Source organism: Lathamus discolor, chromosome 3, assembly GCF_037157495.1.
Source record: "Lathamus discolor isolate bLatDis1 chromosome 3, bLatDis1.hap1, whole genome shotgun sequence".
Classification (NCBI taxonomy): Eukaryota; Metazoa; Chordata; class Aves; order Psittaciformes; family Psittacidae; genus Lathamus; species Lathamus discolor.
In genome coordinates this window covers 72,183,294-72,202,491 of record NC_088886.1, presented here as the reverse complement: position 1 = coordinate 72,202,491, position 19,198 = coordinate 72,183,294, and the positions used below count along the sequence as shown (strand labels likewise).

At 46.7% G+C, this 19,198-nt stretch overlaps 1 protein-coding gene across 2 annotated transcripts in view; it reads left to right on the top strand.

Moving 5' to 3' along the window:
• Positions 1-7,811, top strand: part of VWC2L (von Willebrand factor C domain containing 2 like) — a 58,498-nt gene extending 50,687 nt beyond the window's left edge. Inside the window, exon 4 of one of the 2 annotated variants that reach the window (XM_065669746.1) lies at positions 2,983-7,811. In XM_065669746.1, coding sequence (XP_065525818.1) covers positions 2,983-3,131 — 149 coding nt within the window. In that variant the 3' untranslated portion in view covers positions 3,132-7,811. The remainder of the gene's footprint in view (positions 1-2,982) is intronic. The other variant, XM_065669748.1, reaches the window with a different exon arrangement.
• Positions 7,812-19,198: the final 11,387 nt, after the last annotated feature.

The window sequence follows — 19,198 nt, the reverse complement described above, 5'->3', positions numbered from 1 at the left end:
GCTCCATCCAGCTTGCTGTGGTGAGCAAAAGAAACCATTTCACTCTGGCAATGCAGAGGTGGCTATTTTGAGAAAGTGCTGGGGCAAAAGAAAGGTCCAGAGCAGTGGTAGTGTTTGTCTAAATTAAAAGTACTGACAGAAGAGATGGATGTCCAAATGACCCCACTGGGGAAGCTCAAGGGGGAGAAGGGACCTGTGACTGCCAGGAGGAGAAAGGGCAGCTGTGGCCATGATGGAGATAATCAGGATGCAAGGAAAAATAAGCTTCTCCCCAGTTTGCAATACCGCATCAGCCAGTCCTAACTCACTGAGCCATCCTCTGCTGCTGCGGTGTTTCAGTGCAGGGATGCAGCTGACACCACATGTGGGGGTCACAGGGTCCCCAGACCTAGGGCAGACAGTGATGGTTGGCCCACCAGTGAGTGATAAAACAGGCTGGCTCCTGTCTTCACCAGCTTCCCATGTGGTTTCAGCCACATTGAATGGGCTCAGCACCCGGAGATGTGTGTGGGTGACAAGGCAGTATTGGCTTCTCAAATGAGATAATTAACAGGCAGCCGCAGGGCAACAAGATGGAAAACACTCTTCTCTTTTCCCTGCCACCCTCAGCTCCAGAGAAAGCTTTTTGTTTAAGTTTTAATGAAAAGGGTTCTTTGCTTGAGGGAGCGGGGGGGCTGCCCGTCTTGGGTGTCCCTGCCATCGGCAGGCAATCAGAGCATCCTGTTGAAGAGGGACAGGAGCTTACTTCAACTTTAAATACAACTATCTACCATTATTGGCATTTTCATTATGTTTGAACCCTGGAACGGCAGCAAATGAGCCAACCTGCTGGTGAAGCCCACGCTGGGTGTCACAACACAGCAACACCCACCAGGCTTGAAGAAGCAGAGTTAAACTGTGATGAAGAGCACAGGCAGCAGCACAGCCAGTGCAGGGACCTGAGAGCCCTGGGAAGAAGTGACTTCAGTGGGTTGCCAGAGGAAAACTGCAGTTGGGTTTCCACAGCCTTTCCAGCCAGAATCGTGTCTTCCAGAGAGATGCCAAGTTTGGAAATCTTCAGCTTGTGACTTAAAACGGGTCATGACTTTTTCATGCATGTAAGGAAAAACATGTCTAGTATATGCGTACGTGTACATAGTCTGGTTTTAATATATCACTGCATGCCCTTGACTGCTAACTCCTGGCTTTGAAGTTCTTGGTGCTATTGACTGAGGACTGAGGTTGGAGGGGACCTTTGGCGGTTGCCCAGCCCAAAGCAGAGATCCCTGTGTCCAGTGCACTGCTCCTCAATTGCCAGCAGTTCACCATAGCCTGAACTCTAGCTCAACAAGTGGTGTCGCATTTCCTTGTTTGAAGCAAAGCTTGCTTCTTCCTGGCATCCTGGTGGATTCACATGCTGTCTGGGCAAAGGAGGAGGCAACATCGCCCTTTCTTTGAGAGACACAGGGCTTCCCTGCACCACAGCCTGCTTTCCCAGGTCCTGACTGTGGACAGAAGCAGCAGCCCTGGGGTACACCCAGTCACCCCAAATTCTGCTCCAGGAGCCATCAGAGGCATCTTGCTCAGGCTCTTCTGTTGTGGCTTAATTGCGATAGATCTGGAAAGTTGCTATAGAGCTGATCTGCATTTGAAGAGGCCTTCAATAAAGTCAGCAGGTTGCCTAAATGGAAACAACATCCAGGCACTGTTTGGCTCAGCAGCAACCTGCATTGTCTACATCTGGTTAAGCCCAGCCCTGTCAAACTCATGGACTGTTGAGCTTAAACATAGGGTCTTGAGGAGCACCAATAAAGTCAGGGCACTAGTAAATCAGGGAGATAAAATTAATAGTTCTGTGAGACTATAAAACATGAGAGCCCAGCACTGGGTTGGCTGCAGCTCAGCCTGTTTCCAGCCATGTAGGGACCCTATTTTCCCTTTCAAACGGTGAAGCCTTATTTTAAGCGCTAACAACTTGCGTGTGATTTCAGGTCTGCACACACTGCCATCTATTGAATACAACTTGTGCACTGGAGGCATAGATTAAAACCAGTGGCCAGCTGAGGGGTGACATTTCAAAGCAGCACTTAAGCCATGAGACACTTTTGAAATGTCTTCATGCTTCCCCTTATACCATGAATGCAGCAACCTTGATTATTTTCCCCATGTGCTAATGCCTCTGCCATTAATCCCTGGCACTAATTGATGCAGGAACGAGAGGGGAGGAGAGGGTTTGCAGAGGGACAGCTGGACAGTGGGTATTTGTGGGACTTTTAAGAGAAGAAGGAAAATAAGATCCTTGCTGGCTTGCTGCTATGATGTTGTACCATACAGAAGCCCACAAAAATTAGCACTAATGAGCAGATTAAAGGAATTGCCCTTGAGAAGACCCAGGTTTTATCAGAAGGCTTATCTGGAAGGTGAATTATTTTTGTTAATTTGATGCTATAAATCTTCTATGGTTAATAGTCCTGAGCTGGTGGGATTACTGGGCATTCAGGCATGGCTGCCATGGTCCTGGGGGATGAATCGGCTCCAGTCCCTGCAGCTCAATGCAGTGTCACTGGGCAAAGGCTCATTTGTGTTTTGATGTTTGTCCTCATGGTCTTGTCCATTTCACAGCCAAATTTTAGGTGAGACAGACTAAATTAGAGGACAACTAAGTAGAAAAACCTGGATGCATCGATGGGGCGTCCAGTGCTATTTGTATAAGGGGGTGGGTATAGAAACAGGAGAGGGAAAGTTTTGAGGCCTTTTTGTTTTCCCTTTAGTGCCTGAGGGCAGCCAGAAAAAATGAGACAAGAGATCAGCATGGGGTGAAGGTTGGCACCGAGCAGGCTGGGAGCACTGCTGCTGAGTTCAGCAGTGGCAATGCAGCACTGGAGCACAGCAAGGCGCTGGGGCTGAGCAGCTGCCTGCTCCCAGGTGCTGTGAGCAGAGCTGCTATGCCCAATCTAGAACCAAAAAGGTATTTATTCCTGTTACTCACGTGTGTTTCTGCAGGTCCAAACTGCTTTGCAGGAACCACGATAATTCCTGCTGGCATTGAGGTGAAGGTGGACGACTGCAACATCTGCCACTGCCACAACGGGGACTGGTGGAAGCCAGCGCAGTGCTCCAAGCGTGAGTGCCAGGGCAAGCAGGCTCTGTAGTGGAAAATCCCCTGCCAGTGGCATTGCTGGGCAAGCAGCCCCCTGATGCTGATGATGACAATGATGATGATGGCAAAGGAACGTCTTTGATGCTGCACATGCCTCCGACCTCCCGGCAGCTGGAACAGGGTCACCAGCAAAACCTGCAAGAGTTTCACACAAGCAGAGGTTTTTACTTGCGGGGAAGGGTCTCCCTCTCCCTCCTGTCCTGCTCCTGTCCCACTTTGCACACTATGTATCCTTTATCTAGGTATCTACTCTGCTTTAGTAATTATCAGTGCTTCACAGGGACATGGTGGTCACATTTGGGGAGGACCAAAGCAAAACAACCCACGTAAGTTCTCAGACTGGTGATGCCTCCGACTGAGTCACTGCTGTCACTGTCTACAGTGTGGATCCTGTGGGTTTTCACATTTATTTATTCAAGGATTATTTTGCTAATGTGATTAATTTTTTTTTTTTTTAAAAAGACGCTTCCTAAGCTGGGATTGTCGGGACAATACAGCTGTGACTCAAGTGATGGATCATTTTGATTGCGTCTGTAATGGGCAGGTGCGGGTGGGGGTGTGTGTGTTAAGGACAGGAGGGAAGGGGAAGAAGGGGCTAAGAAAGAACCCTGACTGGAATGTAACCCACAGAAAGACCGTGGTAGATGCACAGGTATACCACTGGACACCCAAGACACAAGCTGTATCTGTGTTACACTTTCTCCACTGAGTGGGGACAATAAAGTCAAAGACACCTACACAGTCACCGTGACCTTGATTGGACAACAAGCCAACACCGGCTGCATGGACCTGGCGGGGATGGCAAGTCAGGACGGGCTGGAAAAGCACCAAGAAAGCAACGTGTTACCTGGGTTGTCTCTGTGGCTGGGGCCTCAGTGGTGGAGCAGAAGGAGGAGGGTCCCACCCGTACCGCAGCTCTGCTGGCTCTTGGGCTGAGCCTTGCCCCATTCCTGTTTTGCTGGGGCTGCTTTCGCTGGAGCCAAGGGCATCGTTTCCGTGACTTCAGCGACAGTGGGATGTGGCCACCACAAGTCAGAATTAAAATGTCTGATCTCTCTCTGCCCATCACACTAAGGGAGCTTTGCAGAAGTGTCCCATCACTGCACCAGAGGGTGAGACCCGAGGGAGCTGCCCTTGCTCTCCCCCAGTTCCAGGAGCATCCGTTCTGCTGCGGATAAAGCAAGCCAGGGTGCACGGGGACAGGCTGGCTGCATCTGTGGAAGTAATTTCCTGGGGAAAAGTCTCTTTAGGAAGCAGCTATGTGCCCGCCTGCGGGAAGGAGAGGTCCCCACCAGCAGCTGAGGGGCCCCTTCAGGCTTTTTGGCACTGACACCTTTTGCTTTCTCAGGCTGCAGCTTCCAAGCGATACTGTGAGAGAAAAGCCACCAATGTCATTTCTCTGCTCCACAAACCTTTCCCATCATCGTCCACACTTGGTTTGCTGCATTTTGGCCATGGCCATTAGGGTGATGGTGCTTATTTTGTTCGGACTTCAGTCCAGCACTTGCTTTTAACAGCGACGGCAGCAAATCCTCCTCACAGCATCCTCCACCGAAGCAGATCAGCACGGTCAGGCTCTGTCTATTATGCACACTGCTGCCTTGGTATTTTTGATTTGTTCCCAATTTTTGTGTTTTACCAGAGGGCAGGGGGTAGGAGGAGCACTGGTGAGTGCAGCCATCACTGTACTTCAGGCTGAGCATTGGCTTCCTGGAGGTAGAACTGGTACCATTAAAGATGTCATCGCCACGTTTCTTTGTCAGTTGTTGCCTGTCAATGACTACCCGGTTTCAAACTTTCCAAACAATAGTGTGCCTGAAACTAGTGAGAAAAGAAAAAACAACCTGTAAAAACTGGGGGGGTCTAGAAACAATATTTGATGTGTAAAAGACTATATTATTAAAAAATTATTTTGTTAAATATAAAGTGTGTGAACCAGCAAAAAAAATCCCCAAAATTATATATTTGTGGTGTATTTTACTCACCCCCTCAAGCTCCCAATTCCCCATCCCAGCCCTTGCTCCAGCCCCTTAACTCTGCAGCACTGGTGAGTGCAGCTGGGATGGGAGGAGCGGGCTTGGAGCCTGGAAGCAGTCGTGGAAGTCCTATGGATGGGATGGGTTTCCCAGGGAGCTCCTCAGCAGTGAATCAGTAAATCAGCTTTGCTCTGTCACAAGATGTGTGCCAAACTGGGATTCGCTTCTGTGGAGCCGTCATGGACCAACACAACTCCCAGGCTCTCGCTTTAACCTCCATCTGTTTTTGCCTTTTACTGGTGCCATTTTATATTTGGTGCCATTTCCCGAACATGGAAATTTGCTTTCAGTTCACAAACTCCATTTGGTACCTCCAGATGCATCATTATTTACACTGATTAGTAGTTACTCTAATTAATTACAGCTTAATTACTGTAGTTAATGTTTGTACAGTGCTTGGAACAAGTACAGCACTATACATCCCACATATTATTTTCTTCACTATTAATTAAGCACCATCTCTATTCCATGCTGTGCTTCTTCATTATTTCCCAAGGAGTCACAGTGGCACCCTTATTCCCACCCAGGAGTACTTTACTTCCCGCTCCCACAGGGATGCTGTGGCGCTGGCTGCCGTGCTGGATGGGAGCTGGAAGAGCATTACCTACAGTGATGGGATTCCTGAACACCATGGGGATGCTCCTTTTTTTCCCTTCGCTGTTCCAGGGCATCAAGCCTATGAAACAAATGGGATAAAACCCCAGCTGATGGCTAAGGGATGCCTCGGGGACCACACACAGTGAACTGAGCATGTTTGGGTGAAATGAGGAGGAAGCCCTACAGATGCCATCAGGTACTTCTGTGAGGTCCCCATCAATGCTGGCTCAGATGGCAGAAGGGATCTGATTCCCCCAAATCCAGGGGCATTAGGCACACGGTCCCACTGAAGGATTGTGCAGCTCTCCCTGAGCACCAAAGTGCTGGTAAGACAATAGCTGGGATAGCCGGGAGGAGCAATGGGCACAGATAGGCTTTTCTGAGGGTCTGTGTGGAAGAGTTGCCAGTCCTGGGTGTGCAGTGTTTCCAACAGTACCCGAGGCGATTGGAGCAAGAGTCTCTAAAATCACTGCCACCAGCTCTGCTTTGTAGCAGCCTGTCTCAGGCCAGACAGGGTGAATCCAGAATTGAAATGCTGTTGAGTGCTCACCTGACACACCAAAGGACTTCAGCCTGATCTCAATCGCCTTCCTTTCTGCCTTTTTTTTTTAATGTTGTAGTTCATTTCTCCCCTTAATTAATCACAGCTCTGGGCCAGCCAGACCCATTAACTACTCTTTTTATTTAGACCTTTCAGAGGTGCAGTTGCAGATGCAATTTAATTTGTTGACCCATGATCGATAACAATTAATACCATCTCTTTAATCTTGTTGAAAGGTTTGTCTTGGGCTTCTAGAGGCTGCCATCTCAAGGGAAAGGTGTCTGATACATATGTTATTAGATGGGGGAGCACAGCGTCCTCTACGGGCACTGTCCTTCCCATCTCCCCACACTGACATTCTTGCAAATACAAGAGATATTTATGGGCAGTGGAAAAGAGGGGAAGGTGGACAAAGGGAAGGTGTTGAGGGGTAGAGAAAGAGCAGGGGGCTTGGTAGGGCAGAATGTAGGGGAAGGTGGAGATGATAGGTTAGGAAGATGAAGGATAAAAAGGACAGCATGAAGGGAGGTAGAAATGATGCAGCCTAAGAGATGTGGATAGAAAAGGGGACCAAATGGTCTCCAACTGGGTCTCCAATGGGTCAAAAAGCAGATAGCTTAGAGGCAACACCTTCAGTATGAGTCACAGTGGATTTTGCAGAAGAAACACACCCAGAGCCAGAATATAATCCTTCCTCCTGGGGTGCTTTACACCCAAGCCTCACTTTCATGTGATGCCATTTTTTGACACCCCCCTCCAAGCGCAGCAGCTGTGCACAGCCTCCCTCCTCCAAGTGGAAGAAAGCCCACTGACAGACACCACCTTTTCCCTGCCTTCATTAATATGCCATTACCCAAGATTATTTTATAACTACAGCATAATTTCCTGCACATCCAGGGGGTTTGGCGGGGTGGTGGAAACTGTCTTGGCTTCCCATTACCAGTGAAGCATCAGCAGGGCAATGTCATTCTCCCCCAGGAGCCTGCAGGCACACTCAAAACCAGGCTAAGGCTGGGTAACACATGGATTTTGGCTACTCTCCATCCTACCACCACACCCAGAAGGCTCCATGCACTACTGGGATGCTGAGCACCAGCTCCTGAATCAGCAGCATATAATGGCTACAGTGGCATGTAACAAGTTGAGTCCCATCTGACATGACCACCCCTTGGCTGGGCTGTCCCAGACAATCCCAATATAGCCACAGTTCTGCTAAATGTAAAGGCAAAAAGCAAATCCTTGCCTTCCAGCACAGCGTGAGTGATAATTTGTTTCTCTTTGGTGGCTGTTAAAGGGAAAAGAGGACCCATGTGAATACATAGCAAATGAATGCCTTTTATGTAGCAAAATTACATGGGTTTGCAACAGCAAGTCAATATAGAAGATAAAAAATTTATCAAAATTCCACCTTCTTTTCTAGTGTAGAAGCTTAGTTTTTTAAACACAGGGAATAGAGCACATGGAAAAACATTAAGTGCCTGTACTTATATATATTTAACATACCATATGTATTTATTTGTATTTGCAAATATAATCCCTACATTCTCAGAGTTTTGGGTTTTTTTGTTGTTTTTTTTTAAGGGAAAATATCCTTTTACCGTGACTAACTTCAGTATCTCAAAGAGCTCTGCTCTCAGAAGATGCCAGTTCATGTCCCCACTCAGCCACACTCTTCCTGTGCGCTCCCTGAAGAGCCAGCACAACCCACTGACACAGGCTGCAGGGGCAGTTTTGCATCCAAATATGCCCAACATGGGACAATGTCCAACACAACATGGTGACAAGTACTTCTCTGTGAACACAGGAGCTCTGGGAACAAGACTATTTCAGTTCACATACTAAGGTGATGCCAAGTTCTCTTTGAGGGGCTTCTCAAGGCACAGATCTTGTAGGACAATCATGAACTTGGTCCACCTTCCAAGCCACCTAGACAGAAGCTGAGCCTGGAAACCCTTTAACCAGCGTGGCCACAGACTGACATCCAAATAAACAGCAGATGAGCACAGAATAGATGGTTGGTATTTTTTTTCCAGCAGCTTCACACAGGAAAAAGAAGTGTCCGAGATCCACAGAAACCCCAACAACATATCATCTTAACCCAGGTAACTGCCCTTGCTTACTGAATAGATCCTTCTGGCAGTTCACTTTCCTGTACCCATGGATGTGCATGACAACATTCTGTGAAGCAGGCAGGCCAGCACCAATATCCCATTGGTAAACAGCAATCAGAGGCTCTTATGTACCCAAAGGATCCATATTAAGCCATATAAAATATTATTTGGGGCCTTACTGTGCTTTATGTACACATATGTGTGCTTTATTTATAAGCAGTCCAGGACAGTGAAGAATGAGCCGTTGCCAAAATGTGTCATGCTTCTGGGCAGGCTATGCAAACCCAGACGCAGTGATAACTACGCACTAGGGAATTGGAAGGAAAGTCAAAACCCAACAAGAAAGCCAAGTCAGGCTCCTTTGGGATGGCACAGAACAAGCCAGTGTCCCCACCAGCACCGGCTGGTGTCCCCCCTGACAAGGCAGAGGGACAGGTGATGGTTCTGCACAGATGGCCTCATCTTTCAGATCAGGCAGTCAATTGGGTGCTTTCAATGGCCATTCAGCAAGAGACAGATGAAGCTTCTTCTTTCTCAAGGAGTCAGTGACCTCTGACCAGGCTGGTTCCCTTGGTGTCAGTAATTAAAGTTATCTGCATCCCTGGGAGCTGCTGGTCAATATTTTCTTGGCATTGGGCTTTCTACAGAAGGTGCAAGAGGGTGGATAGAGCAGCACCAAAAGACGTTACCTGACAGTATCAGTGAAGCCTTCCCAACACAATCTTTCTGATCCTCAGCTCATGCAGCATCCTGGTGCTGGTAACCATGCCTGACCCCATCTGCATGCACAGAGCTGTGTTCTCCATGCAATGCAGAGTGCTTTCTGCTCACCTGAACAGGACAGGGCTCAGCAAAGTCCAACAGTCTCTCCAGTGGACCAGCCAGGTGTAAGGGCCCTTTCTGGATGTTTGCTTCAGAAGCAGGGGAGAGGGATCTGGGGAGAGGAGAAAGAACAAGCCTGAGCGCTAGACTTGTTTCAGTGGATCCAGCTCTCGCAGGATTTCAATAAGAATTAATGCCACTACTGAAGATGCTCATTTAGACTGTAAGGCATCTGGCACTGGAAAGGACACAGTCAAGGTATTTTTGGTCATCACAACACACACAATCATACAAAGTGTTTCATTCCGCTGTTTTCTTTATAGTGATAACCTTTGAAAGCTCAAAGAGAAACCACCAGGCCATTCTTCCCTGGTAACCCTTGCTTCCCCATAGGGGTTATTCTGTTACCTACATGGATTGTCCACACATTTCAGTGGTGGCTTGCCTCTGTTTGGAGGAACAGCTAAATCGCAGTCTAGGGAGTTTTGGAAAAATCTTATGAAACTGGAAGGCAAAACTCCAAGGAAGCAGGTGAAAAATGGGGCTCACCAGGATTTTACATTCTCCCTTTAAATAATAGGATCATAGAAAGGTTTGGGTTGGAAAGGACCTTAAGATCATCCAGTTCCAACCCCCTTGCTTTGGGCATGGACACCACATACTAGACCATGTCATCCAAGACTCTTTCTAACCTGGCCTTGAACACTGCCAGAGATGGAGCACGATGACCAGAGTGGAGACTGCAGACCATGCCTTGGAGTGGGCTGTGAAGGTGGAGCATTCTACCACTGGCTATGCAGCCAGTGTGCCGGCGCTAGGGAGGCTGGAGCTCATGTGATCCAGCTTTCAGAGCCTTGGGTCCTACTTTGAAGGGCTTCCAAAGAGTCTGCAATGAAATGAGGTTGAGGTGTTCAGCTGGTCTGCTGAGAAGTGCTTACATCATCCTCAACACTGCCATCAAGAACTCGGTTAATAGAAATATTTCAGTTTAATGGAGAGGGACTGGCGATCTTTGCTCTTTGCATTAGTTAGCTGGCTTGAGGGATGCAACCTGTGAGTTGCTCAGTTTTCTGGATTTGCCAGGGCCCAGCTTTGTGCCTATGATTTAGCTATATTTGCCATTTCTCTTTTTCTTTTTTTAAAAAGACAAAAGCTTTGGGAAAGGGAAGAGATAAAAAAGTGCTCTCCCGCAAATAACCCACTCCCCTATGCACGGAAACACTCGTTTTGCAGTCCATTAAGCTCAAGTTAATGCAGGTAGAGCATGTCTGGCGTCGAGAGGATGGTAAAGGTTTCAGGTTTTAATTTTACTCAGATGAAAAATCCTGCACTTTCCTGGCTGGTGTTGGTACTTGTGCAGCAAAGACAACAGGCCCCACCGGAAGCATGAGGCCAAGGTTAAAGCACTTTTAAGTCAAGATGCTATGATACCCAAAGAAGCCATTTCCCATTGTATTGCATATCTTCTGGCACTTTATCGGCATGAATAGAAACTGTGAACAAAAGGGGTGCGTGGGGACCCATTGGAGCTGCAGATGGGTTTAAATTTCCTCTAACTTTCTCTGGATTCAAGGTTATCCACTTGGCTTGACGCAGGCCTGTATGCTTGGGCTAATTGCATTTCTAAACAAAGAGTAGCACAGCCCCTCCTTGTCCCACCAGCATGAAAAGAAAGCAAACGGAGACATGCCTGGAAAGCAAGAGCATTTGTTATCATGCTGTGAAGCTCTACAGGATATTCTAGCCCTCATGTTTTTACTTAAAACATCCTAAATCCCACTGGTTTTGTCAGCAGCATGAGAAACAAATGGAAGGAGGTACAGGTGCCCTGGGCAAAGGAGCAGGAGGTATGTAGGGAAGGACAATCTTTAAAATCTCCCTAATGGTAAGAGTCTCCCTGGATTAGCGGACAGCATGTGAAAATTGCAGATACCTTAAATCCCAAGAGATGATAGGGTCTCCCTGCCTGCTCCTCCTGGTTGCTTCTGAGAAGATACAAGACTGGTCTCCATCCAGCTGGAGCTTGGGGTCTGATGCATCATTTGCAGGCCCACCTCTCACCAAAATTGTTAGCAGCAACCAGGGCTCCATCCTATTGGATCTGAGAAAGTAGATCACAAACAAAAAACATCATTTCCTAGGCCAAACTCACCCAATGTGTTTATATGCTACCAGTGATTTGTGATGCCTTGGAGCAGAAATACGGGAATTTTCTTCTGTGAAACCATGTTAAGAGCAGAAATAAGAAGCTGCTGAATGGGAGACAAGATCGTGAGGTCAGTGTAGAAACAGAAATACAGGTGGATGCATGTCTGGATTTCTGACCAGTGAAGCAGACACATTCTTTGAAGGAAAGTTTCACTTCCTCCAGCTTTGAGCAGGGCAGAGAGGAGATCTAAAGAAATCCATGTGAACTACAGACTTCATCTGTCATTTTGTCAGATACACTTTTCAATTAGTATTACCCCACAGGTGGCATTTGGTCTTAGGTTTTGAGACAGAATAAAACCACCTGTAGGAACGTAACACACAGCAAATATTTTGCTACCTCCACATGCAGGGGGAACCAGTGCGCAGCAGTGCTGGAGCCTTGCCCTAGGGAAATCTTTAGGTATCACAACTTTTATGTTTCCTAAATAGAGAAAAGAGAAACTAAGGATAGAAAACATGAAAAAGAAAGATACATGAAAAGACCCGAGCTACTTTTCTTTCCAACAAGCATAAATTTACACCAGAACCTGCTCCTGGAAAAGATGAATGGGAATAACTTTGCCTCGTGCAAAGGTGCTACACCCAGCATCAGCAACACCAGGAGTCTCTTGCCCCAAAATTAATAGCTCCATTCACCACAGGAAATTACTCCCATGGGTACAAGAAACAGGGCTTGATTTGGTGATAAATTTGGTGATAAACGTATGTTAATCATATGCTGGCTAATCTGCACCACCTCTCTGACCTTGGAAACTTGTGCCTTTTGCAGGTAAAATTGAACTTGGTACTTTCCCAGATGCTCTTATTTGGATGCACTGTATAATATCAAAGCGGCAGCGGCTGGCAATGAAATAGGATAGATCACATCCAAAACCAGGCCAATTTAGTGATATTAAATTAGTGCAGGGCCTCAAATTCCTAAAGAGAAGAAGCATGTAGTATAAAAGTGATATAACTATCAGTGCAATGTATTATGAATTTTATTCTTACTATTTTTTATTAACAAATTTTTCATTCTTCCCCTAAAAGGGTGAGGGCTTGCTTACTTGCAAAACAAGAGCTTTATTACTTGTTCTGCAATAGATCATTTACAACAACAACAAGTGGTATTAATAAAGTCTGGGGATGGCCAATTGCAGAGAACTGTGTTTCATATCACTAAGTTTGGGAAGGAAAATGAAATGTTAACCAAAAAGCCATTTCCAAGATAAATAGTCCCACTGTACATCATCAAACTAATAAAAGCGTGCAGTCATGTAACACAAGGAAATTCTTCCTCCTCCTGGTCACAAATCATTTTTACCCCATTTCCCTGTGTTTGCAGTCTCAGAATACAGTTGCTGGCTTCTATCAGTTTTGTTGGTGAATTTATGCAGCTCTTTACTGCTCACCTACTTCATCTTGGTCTTTTTCATTAATGAATCATGGAAGCATTTAAATTCTGCCTCTTAATTAACATTTAAGAGGCAGATAACGTGGGTTTGGTTTTTTTTTTCTTCTAAGGATCACTTAATCAAAGGTGGGCTTGTGTTTTTCAGTTATAGTGGAAATCCATAGACCAGCTGCATTTTCAGGTTGTGCTTTACACAGCCAGCAGGAAACACTTTAATGTAAATTTTTAAATTAAAAGAAGGGACCTAAGACACATCAGTTTCCAGAAGATGCCCAGCCTTTACCAACTCTCTTGCAGATGCTTTACAAGTGAACTTTTTGGTGGAAAAATCAAACCTACTGCAGTGACCAGAGGGGAACTGAGCTCTTCTGAAAGCCTGACTCAAGACATCAGCTTACAGTAGCCTGGGCAGCAAATGAAAAGCCAAATCTGCAGATTGGGGCTGCTCTTTAGTCTTGGTGATGGAGGAGTGGAAGAGCTCTGAGGAGGACTCCTGCACACCTTCGGGAAAGAGTTTGGCCTAGGAAATGATGTTTTTTGTTTGTGATCTACTTTCTCAGATCCAATAGGATGGAGCCCTGGTTGCTGCTAACAATTTTGGTGAGAGGTGGGCCTGCAAATGATGCATCAGACCCCAAGCTCCAGCTGGATGGAGACCAGTCTTGTATCTTCTTGCCGGGAAATGGCATCAAGGTCTCAAGAAGTTGCTCAGAGTTGTCCCCCAGCCAATGATTATGTCCACAAGCTCTTTTTCCCTGGCTTTTGCAGAGCTAGGTTTAATGTTGAGGGCAAACAGCTGATTTTCATGGGTCCATAGAAAAAAACCACTCATTGTATTGAAACAACAAAGACTGAGAGCTTAGCATTTCTGAAAAGTCAAATTTCTGGTGTTTTCAAGACTGACATCCTGAACTGAGATACAGAAAACCTAAGGACCCAAAGTAGTTCAACATGAAGTAGCCCTTCTGTGTCAAGGGCTCTGATGCAGGCAGGGCTGCATCCTGGGTATCTCAGGATCCTGTCCTTGACGCAAGCCACCAGCGTGTGCCACCAGGATGAGAGAAGATTCACAACAATCAACAGCTAAAACCAGGAGTTGCTTCAAGGCAGAACAGGCTACTTCTCTCTTCACATCCTACAACCCCTTCAACAGACCCTCCCAAAGCACAAATCACAGTGTGTGTGCCATCTTTCTAAATGAAATATTGCTACAATAACAGATCTCAAGTGTCCCCTGAAGGCACACTGTTCAATATTTATAATCACTTAATAAACACATGAGAAATGGCACAGCACAGCCTTACATAATCTATGTGCAATGATCCTTGGTGACAAAGTGTAAGTGACCAAATCCCTTTCCAGGTCTAATGATATTTTGCTCTAGTAAGCCAGTGATATATCTCGTATGGCAAAAATAAAGCACTCATGCATAAAATTAATACAGTAAGCTCTGAAGTCATAAAGCTTTCAGTCTGTGATATATTAGATGGGAAAATGACTAACCTGTAATTCAAGTTCTCCCAGTGCCTTATTCCCAATAGGTTGTAGGGTCACCTAGGCATTGAATGATCAAACCCGGCCATTTCAGAAGCAGACGAATTATTAACCAAGCAGTTAGGAAGCCCATTAGGGTCACATGCATAAAAAGCCCTGTGAGGACACAAGCAGCGCCTTCTCCTTGTAAGGGTCAAATGTTTCTGTTCCTTCCAGACTCCATGAGAAAACTCAGAGCAGATAGTTTCCATCCATTTTGCTCCCCTTACTCCTTCTAGAAGGGCTTGTGATATGATGGAAGGTGTTTGGTCTAACCAAAGTAGCTGGGGCCTCTTTCCAGGCAAGTTTCCCCGCTATTTAATAGCAGAAATACCATTCCCAAATGGGCCTCCAATATAATTGGGAACAATTTGCTAGAAGCCTGCAAAAACATGACTGTGATTCACACAAGCAGTCTACACCACACCCAGCTTTTAGAACCACCTTGTTTTTCACCCCTGTGAGCCTCTGCCACATCTCATGCACACCAGCCACCAGTGCAGACTGGTTGCTGGTTACCTGTGAGGGGCTGGACCATGGCTGGGCTTGTGCACTGTTGCAGACTCACTCATCACACACTGCATAGCTGTTGCTCCAGTGCCCTGGCCTTCTGTACCAGTGTGAACTGGTATCAGGGAAAATTTCTCCAACCACCTTGAGAACACGAGGAATCATCTGGAAAGAGAGAGGAGGGGTGCTGAAGCAACCAGCAGTGTCATGAGTCTGCAGTGTGAGGGAGCACATTGCTATTGCAAAACCTGTTCCACACAGCACCAGTGACAAGCAGGGCATACAGCTGCAAAGACAAAAAGCCTTCATAAAGACAGGCTAAGTCATGTCAGATATTGACATTACCTCTCTGCAGGTGGTGCATACCTTTACATTGCTGACTGTAGGGACCCAGGGATCAGAAATCCAACCCAGTGACAAGTTTTCAAAGTCCTTCTGTGAGAAAACGCAGACAGTGCTTCCTCTGACTGAGAGTGCAGCAGGGATCACACACCAGAACATACTGTAGACTGCATCACTCTGCAATCCAGCCCTTGTTTCAACCAGAGTAATTATCCTTTGTATATAAAATGATCAAAGGGCTTTAAAAAAAAAGAGGAATCTAACTCCAGCTCCTCAGTCAGGAAGATTGCTAAGCTATCGAATCAATAGGTTGTTAGATACCTGAAGTATGGGAATATGTGAAAGCTATCAAATGATTTCTTTGTTAATAAACTGCTACAGTAATTACCATTAGAATAGAAATGGAAAGATACAGATCAGAAATGGAAAGCTGTGAATAGTTCCTCATTAAGTGAAATCAAAGCACACAGGATTTTGTCTTTTCATTTGGGCTGGGTTTTGCAGTGTTTTGAACTTGCATACTTAGAGCTGCTCACCCACCCAGCTTTGTGTACCCCCATTTCACCCAAGTATCTTCAAGTCACTGAGCCTCCAGTAGAAGAGAGATTACCAGAAAAACAGCCAAAATCAGAGGCATGGGGATATTGCACCTTGAGAACTGAGCCCCACACACTGGTAGACCATCCTGCAGTGGCCACCAGAGAGAAAGATCCATCCTAGTGCTCAAATAAGACCAGTGCAGATGTTCTCCATGAGCCACAGATTTTAGTGGCAGACACAAACCCGCAGTCTGAACAACATGGTACTGGGAAATAAGAGCAACTTCAGGAGTTGCTGGGTCACAGAGCAGTGTGCTAGCCATGCCTCATCCTGCATGTCCTGTGCCTTTCAGGAATGGATTGCTCCAACATGGGTCCCTTCCATGGGGTGCAGTCCTTCAGAACAGACTGCTCCAGTGTGGGTCCCCCTGTGGGGTCACAGCTCCTGCCAGCAAACCTGCTCCTGCACAGGCTCCTCTCTCCATGAAGCCACAGGTCCTGCCAGGAGCCTGCTCCAGCACGGGCTGCCCATGGGGTCACAGCCTCCTTCAGGCATCCCCCTGCTCTGGTGTGGGGTCCTCCATGGGCTGTGGGTGGATACCTCCTCCTCCATGGGCTGTGGGTGCATACCTGCTCCACCATGGGCTGCAGGTGGGTATCACCTACTCCATGGACTGTGGGTGGATATCTGCTCCACTGTGGGCTCCACAGGCTGCGGGGCACAGCCTGCCCTCACCATGGTCTGTACCTCAGGCTGCAGGGGAATTTCTGCTCCAGCAGCTCCTCCCTCCTGCACTGACCCTGGGGTCTGCAGAGCTGTTTCTCACATTCTCACTCCTCTCTCTGGCTGCAATTCCTCCTGCCCTGTAATTTTTTCTCTTTCTTAAATACATTATCCCAGAGGTGCTACCACTATTGCTGCTGGGCTCAGCCTTGGCCAGCAGTGGGACTGTCTTGGAGCTGGCTGCAGTGGTTCTATCAGACATGGGGGAAGCTTCCAGCAGCTTCTCACAGAAGCCACCCCTGTAGCCCCTCTACTACCAAAACCTTGCCACACAAACCCAATATACACAAAGCCAGCCAGAGTGAGAGTATCACAACTCGAATTCTTACTTTTCAAAGGTGCTAAAACATAAGGTTTCAGTTAAAGAACATGGCAAGGTCTGCAAATCATAAATACATGAGGAGGCAGAACATATATATAAGCAGTCTTCTCCAGCATTGCACCTGCCAGTTGTGGTCATTAGAGTAATAGATTTTTTCAGTGGAAAAGCTTGACCTTGTCTAAAGTGCAGGTCAGATAATGCAATGAGATGCTCCAGGGTTCAGCTTCACTCCAGCTAGCAGGACAGAAATTGTCATGCTGGCTATGGGGGGAGGAGAGAGGAAACCATTTGTTACAGGTCCAGAAATGGTCTAGCTGTTAAAGCTGGCTCAGCTGCCCACACAATAGCCTGAACTACCCTAACATTGCTCCTCCTTAGCTTACCTGTAGCTGAGAGCACATGGGTAGAAGCACAGCTTCCTTAACGACACAGGGGGTGCAGAACAAGTAGTGCACTTGATGAAAAGGTCTCAGAAAATCCCAGCTCTTTTTTATGAGGAAAACACCTGAAAGGTATCATTAAACATCTGCAAGGCCCACTTTTCCTACAGTGCTTAAGACAGGACAATATTAATAACCCCACAGCTTTGCATACACAGAGTTTCAAGTGTTTCCAGACCCTTTCCAGACCTAATGTATTTACTGATATTGGTTGTCTTCTACTAGCACATGGGGGGGTGGGGGTGGGGTGGGGGGGAAACGACTAATGGATGTACATTAACCTTTTGGTACTAGATTTCCCGATAGTAGCTACTAATGCAAAATCCATTAGAAGGAAATGTCTGGGCACCATGGTGCGTAAACGTTGCAATGCAATGAATAAGTCTGCAAAAAACTGAAGCAGGCACAGCAGGGACAGAGACCCATGCAAAGGGGGTTGCAAGTTCAAGATGATTAAAGAGAGCTCTCTCAATTTGTTTCAGGCAGAGAAACCCTGCAAAGAAGGGTCTGGAGAGGTGATTTGGAAACTGAACTTTGCAGCTGCCCCTTTTGCAGGAGAATGTTGTTGTCCACCTCAAAGTCAGAGTTTTGAAGCACCTGCATAAACCTCTCCCATTGCCAGAAACACAGGCTTTTTCTTGCGTCTTTCTCTTCCTTTGCTTGCCTGCCTATGCAAGCATTGCACAGCGCTCTGGTAGAGGCTGTGGTAAGGTAGATGAAACAGCTTTGCTTGCTCCAACACAGCCTTCCACCATGAGTGCCTGGCTTGTGGGCAGTGCAACACCACTCCACATGGGCTCCTTCCAAAGTTCTTGTGCTGGACTGGGTAGCACCAAAATGATTATTTCCATCCTCTGGGTGCCTAAGCTGCTACCTCTCACAGGAAAAGTAACCCCTCATGGCTTGCAGAAACACCACAAGAAGGTGTGCTGCTGCACAGACCACAGTAACTTTGAGCCCGGTGTAAGCAGTTTCTCCCTCTCAGTACTGAATCAGGGCTGATTTCCTCAAGCAGGTTTTTTTTAAACCAGAAGCCAAAAGTCATAGAATCCTAGAATGGTTGGGGTTGGAAATGACCTTAAGATCATCCAGTTACAACCCCCCTGCCATGGGCAGGGACACCTCACAATAAACTATGCCACCCAAGGCTCTGTCGAACCTGAACTTGAGCACTGCTTATTCCAGGCTGCTCATGAATGTTTTTACCAAACCTCATTCAACAGGTACACAGCAAGCAAAGAACCAGGGACCAGAAAACTTGTTCTGTAGTGGGTTAAACTGAGGAAAACATCTACCTCTAATTTTTCAGTTAAACAAAACTGTGACTCTTAATTTAATAAAAACCTTCTGCCTACAACCACAGATAAAATCGTTCAAGCTTGGCTGAGTTCAAAACCAGAACCCAGCACCTCTTCAGAAACATATTTGAGAGCTTAGGGTAGAAAATCTTCCCATTTTGACACACGCAGGTGCTGGGACTCAGCTGCTGAGAGCAAGAGTGAAGCATGGCATCGGGCCCAGGCTCCAGAAGGAAAGAAAGCACATGGAGGTCATGGTCAATTTTTACATTAATAGCAATATTGTTACTGTGCAGGCTTTAGAAACTACGCATACCACTGAGATTAGCTGTTTTGAATCCAGGTTACATCAGCCACACAGGTGATCCTGACTTTATACAGTCAGCCTGAGGGCATGTGAAGGGGTTCAACCCAGAATACAGCTTGGCTGCTTTGCCCTCTCCCTGTGCTACCACTTCCTGCTCTCCTAGACCAAGCCTAGGGGACACTGCTGGGCAGAACATAGGGGTACTACATTGCTACACGGCAGAAAATAAACATGGGGAGAAATAACAGCACTGTGGACTTATTGAATTAAACA